This window comes from Labrus mixtus, chromosome 21 (assembly GCF_963584025.1).
Source record: "Labrus mixtus chromosome 21, fLabMix1.1, whole genome shotgun sequence".
NCBI lineage: Eukaryota > Metazoa > Chordata > Actinopteri > Labriformes > Labridae > Labrus > Labrus mixtus.
In genome coordinates this window covers 10,237,381-10,242,510 of record NC_083632.1, presented here as the reverse complement: position 1 = coordinate 10,242,510, position 5,130 = coordinate 10,237,381, and the positions used below count along the sequence as shown (strand labels likewise).

The window sequence follows — 5,130 nt, the reverse complement described above, 5'->3', positions numbered from 1 at the left end:
GATAGAATATGGCGGCCTTTTAAAATTGGGCACACTTTGTGTTCCTGTCATCCTTGCACAGCATCTGTGCAAAATATAGCAGCAAAAGTCACATATAATTGATGTTGTTATACAGGACATTATTTCCTGCAGACTGTTGTGCAAATAAATATATAAGTATAGAGCATAATCCAAATTTTCAGATTGTTATGGATTTTGGAAACTTTTATCTTTTCTTTCCACCACAAACATCAATATAGGATCTCATTAATTGTGCCATTTGTCATTATTCTTGACATCCTTAAAAGTTAATATAATTTAAAACTGAACCTATATGAAGCTACAGGGCACTCACACTTGAACTGCAGATAAATGGGAACCCCTTACACTTAGCCTACTTCTAAGTGTTAATTGAAATTATGATAAAACAATTATTCATTGCAAAAAAAAATCAAACTATTCAACTTATTTCACCCCTGAAGCAGGTTGGTGTCAAAAGAAAAAAGCCCTCTCAACTGCTTTAATCTTTTTTTAAAGAAAAGGCCATTTTTCTGTCCTGTTTCTTTTGCAAAGCTATACGTTTATCAGAAACAGTTTGGGTTTTTTTTTCTCACAAAATGTAATCATTATAACTCAAACACAGATACTTGTGTTCGTGGGTTTTATACATGGATTTTTGCTGTTGCGACAGTAGAGATTCAGGAACTGTTGGTCCTTATCGGCCACCGTAGGTACAGGAAGTGCAGTCCTTGAAGTTTTGAGGAAACGCTCTACCTCCATCCCGCTGAATTTCATCGCCTTGCTCCGGACCTTTGTTCAACATGTCTCATAGAAGGTGCTCGATTGTCGGTTGTAGAGAGAAGTCAAATTTGTTTTCATTACCTAAAGATGAAAGCACAAGAAAACGATGGGAAGATTTCCTCATGTCTGTTTGCACCAAACCACGCTTTCTTTTTAGTGGTCCAACATGTGCACAGTCCAGCTTGTTCGTCTGTGCACGTCACTTCACGGAAGACTCTTTCGACAACAAAGTCCAGTATTCGGCAGGATATTCGGCTAAACTGAGGCTGAAGAGTGGGGCTTTTCCATCTCTAAACAATGCATGCACAGAAGAGCCAGACGAGGAAGATGTGAGTAACATTTAACACATTTTGACTCAATAAAAAACTAAAACAGGGGTGTTATTCTTTAGTATCGTCTCCGTGTTCGTAATCTGGTGTAACTATGACAACCACAGACACATTCGGTTACCATGGTCACGCGTTAAACCTCTAGAATAGAATGTCTGTATTGTCATTATACAATAATACAACGAAATTATTTGACCTCACCTTAAAGTGCACACACATACAAACATCCACAGCTAAAAACAACAAAAGAAGAAAATAAAATAAAAAGGAACTCTCATTCAGGTAAGATGGGCAATGTATGGTAGGAGTTATTTACAGGTAGTAGCATAACAGAATATAAATAGATATTGCAGAAATATAAAATAAATATTGCACAGTGTGAAATGTAAAATATTGCAGAAATATAAAATAAATATTGCACAGTATGAAATGTAAAATGTTGGTTGGGGTGTTCAAGTGAACTTTACCAGTGAGGTAGTATGACTGTATGTTATAGCTTTATTTAAACCATATTCAATTAAAACATAGGGTTCACTATGTAACATAAAAAGCAAAGCTTTTGTAGCAAATACCACATTGGTTCTAAAAACTAAATTTTCCTTTCCTCTTTTTCAATTAGCTTTCATCGGAGGAGCTGCCCTTGACCTGCATTAAAACAGAGGACAACCCCAGTCAAATACTATCTTGGCCTCAACGTACAGCCTGTGTTGCAACGCAGACCTCCTACCTGATGGTTTCTGTTGGCACACAACGTAACTACATTCCTTCCACAAAAACTGCTGGGACGCAGTCCTCCGTTATGATGTTGTCCATTGGAACACAGTGCAGCATGAAAAGCTCCACGAAACCTGCTGCCACACAGTCGTTTTGTAAAAGATCGACAAACATGAGAAGAAAAGGTGAGTGCAGTACTGTGCAAAAGTTATGGTCAACCACATGATTTGTTGTGTTAGCATTGTTATTGTAATTCATCAAACCATTCCGTCTGGAAAGCGTCTGACTGAATGGTTTTAGTATTCAGCATGACAATGATCCCAAGCACACTGCTAATGTAGTGAAATCATATTTAGACTGAAAAACAGCCAATTAAGTCATCAATTAATCTCCACAGAGTCCAGGCCTGATTGTTATGGAGGCAGTATGGGATCACCTGGACAGAGAGAGAAATAAAAGTCAACTAAAGTCTTAAGATGAACTCTGGGATGTGCTGAAAGAAGCCTGCTTTAAGATATTACTTTAGAAATTGTCATGGCAGTCAACCGGAGTGTTCAAGATGCGCTAAATGTAAAGGAAGGTCACAGTAAATATTGACCTTTGCCTATAGAAGCGGTTTTGTTCTGAGAATTGTGTTGTTGTTTCTGACATGTATCTTGTACTTTTCTGTTTGTATCTCAATGAAGAGACAGAGTACTCAGAAGACTCCTGCACACTACTTTATGGAACAATCATATGACATGTTAGGACAATCATTTAAAAAAAAAAAAAGATGTTCTTGAGTTGAAAAAAAACTAAAACATTTATGATCAAGAAAACATGGAAATGCAATTAACTTTCAGCACTGCAGCAAAAACCTCAAACTATATTTTTTCTCTCTTTCTGATCAGGCACCCAGGACAGAGTTCACTGCAAAAGTGATCGCAAGTGCAGCACCGAACAGGACGGAGAGATTCAACAGCCATCATCATCCGTAGAGGCTCCGGCACCTTTACTGGATGTCGGATCAGCTAAGAGACTACGTGTTGAAAATCTGAAGGAGGAGGAGAAAGAATACGAAATTATTTCTGATACGCCGCAGCCCGGGGACTCTTTGACAGAGCCAGTTGAAACTAGGTAAGGGGCTTTTGCAGCTTTAAATCAATATGTGTACCATTTGTGCATAAATCTTTAACTGACTGTTTGCTTTTGTTTTGTCCTGATAGAAAGTCAAATTCCACAAGAAGTTTTGATGAGCAAGAGTGCATCGTGTTCGAGAGCTGCCTCAGAGACCTCTTCCAGACCTGTCCTGTGTGCGAGCAGCACTGTGAGATGCTGCAGGAGACACTGGGGACTTCTGTGTCCTTCAGTCAGCAGTGCCATACCTGTCTGTTTAGCAGAAAGTGGCAGAGCGAGACAGTCGCAAGGAGTGAGGTAACAGATAACAGCTGATCTGGGACGCATGTGATCCATGGACTGATGTATTAATATGTTGTAAAATCAACTCACTGCCAATTCATCCCTGTGCAGAGTCACATTGAAAAGAGACTATACAGATGTTTTTGTTGTCTCAAAAGGCCAATGATGAGACAAATTGTTTGAATATTGGCTGCTACAACACTGGGTAGTGAAGTTAGTATATGGTTGGGTGTTCGCCGTTCCTTACTTCTTGTAAACCTCAAAGTTACTGTACTGTGATAATATTACTGCATACAAAGTGCCACAGGAATCTGGTCTACAAATTTTAAGACAGTTAAGTCTTATATTAATATTGTAATTACAAGTATTGCACAGATTAGTGTTTGACAACTTTTTATTAAACTCCTCTCATATACCTGCATATATTTCAAAAGTATCAATTGGTAGTTGCCCTTGACAATAATCAGTCATATTAAAACAACTCTGTTCTCCAGTGCTGCGTTTCATCCACAAACTGAAGGAATAAGCCCTACATGAATCCCTGTTCTTCTGTTTAACAACATGCGCTGAAAGGGCAGCCGAAGCAAAGACACACATACATCCGCTGAATGCCACATGTTCAACATTTGTCATATGACAAAAATGTATGCTGCTTTTATGTGACAGCCTGTTTTAAAATAACTTTCTGAATAAAAAGAGGGTTCAGGTAAATCTCACTGCTTGCGTTATTATTTGAACTATTGGAGTTGTAGCAATGTTTCTAAATGTATAAAGAAGAAAACTGAGGATGTGACATCATGGAAAAAGTCAAATGATCAATATCTCTGATCCAACCCTTGACTCATAAGTGCAGAATTATCAAATGGTGAGTTTTAATATCTGTTGTAGTCCATTTGGAAACCTACAAACGTCTGCAGCTGTTTTACTGGTGGATCTTCACACAGGTGAGAAATATAATGAAACAAATACATCAAGGAATGACTGTTGATTCAGACAAAAACATTTTAAAAAGTTTGCTCTTCTGTGCTGTCATGTCTGCAAAAAAATTGAATCTAAAGATGTTTCCTGGTGATACCTTCAGGAGGCATGCCAGTACGTTTTTGGAGTCTGCAGTTAATCATAAATGAATAACAGATCAACAGACACTGACTCAGTATCCAAAACAGTTGTTGGAATTATTAGGGCAGACCCACCAAGTGAGGAATTTAACATTACAGATTTACTTGTTTTATTAAAGGTAACATGAATGCTAAATACTTATCATGTTAAAATAGAGTGTTATTCCTCACTATACTGTGAATTGATTTTAGCAACCTCTGCAAAATTCAGAAGCTTCAACATAATACACCTGGAGAGCAACAACATAATTGATGTTAAGCCAGCACAGGTAAATCTCAAATCCTTTTCACACAAACTGCACCACTGAAAACTTCCCGACATTACACTGGTGGACTGTGTATGGGACAGGACTTTTAGCTAGAGCAATGAGATTTGGATGGGAATTTATTTCTCAAAAAGAAATCCCCATGCCAGAGTACTTGTGTACCCAGTTTGGGAGATCTGCATAGTAATGAGGAGCAAGTCATCACCCGATCTGTGCACCTTTTTAGTCAAGGAGCACCCAGAACAAACAAGCAAACAAGAACTTTAGAATCTGCAAAGAAGGCGAGTGATTCAAGATGGGAGTAAAAAACTGCCAAAATTCAACTTCATGCTGATATCATCTAACCCAGTTGTATCATCAAGTACATTTTTTTTTTTGTTTTAACATTTTGAATCCTCATCTTAAAATCTTTTGACATATTTTGGAGGAAATATCTCCAAACATGTCTCTAACATCTTAACTGTATGATGAATAAGAAACCTTTGTTATCACTCTGCTTTCATTTTTGTTTTCCAGTCAAAGTGA

The 5,130-nt window shown here is 37.8% G+C and overlaps 1 protein-coding gene across 1 annotated transcript; it reads left to right on the top strand.

Annotated features, from left to right (window-relative positions):
• Positions 1-712: 712 nt before the first annotated feature.
• On the top strand, positions 713-3,937 carry LOC132955727 (uncharacterized). The gene is made up of 4 exons (XM_061028699.1): positions 713-1,109; positions 1,729-2,008; positions 2,714-2,939; positions 3,029-3,937. Exons 1-4 carry the CDS (start codon positions 801-803, stop codon positions 3,252-3,254), a joined length of 1,041 nt encoding a protein of 346 aa, XP_060884682.1. The 5' UTR covers positions 713-800; the 3' UTR covers positions 3,255-3,937.
• Positions 3,938-5,130: the final 1,193 nt, after the last annotated feature.

Bases quoted from the DNA above. Each gene is read 5' to 3' on its own strand.
- LOC132955727 (XM_061028699.1), top strand. From the start codon at position 801: ATGTCTCATAGAAGGTGCTCGATTGTCGGTTGTAGAGAGAAGTCAAAT. The intron at 1,110-1,728 runs GTGAGTAACATT...TTTTTCAATTAG, and splicing joins AAGAGCCAGACGAGGAAGAT to CTTTCATCGGAGGAGCTGCC. The intron at 2,009-2,713 runs GTGAGTGCAGTA...CTTTCTGATCAG, and splicing joins GACAAACATGAGAAGAAAAG to GCACCCAGGACAGAGTTCAC.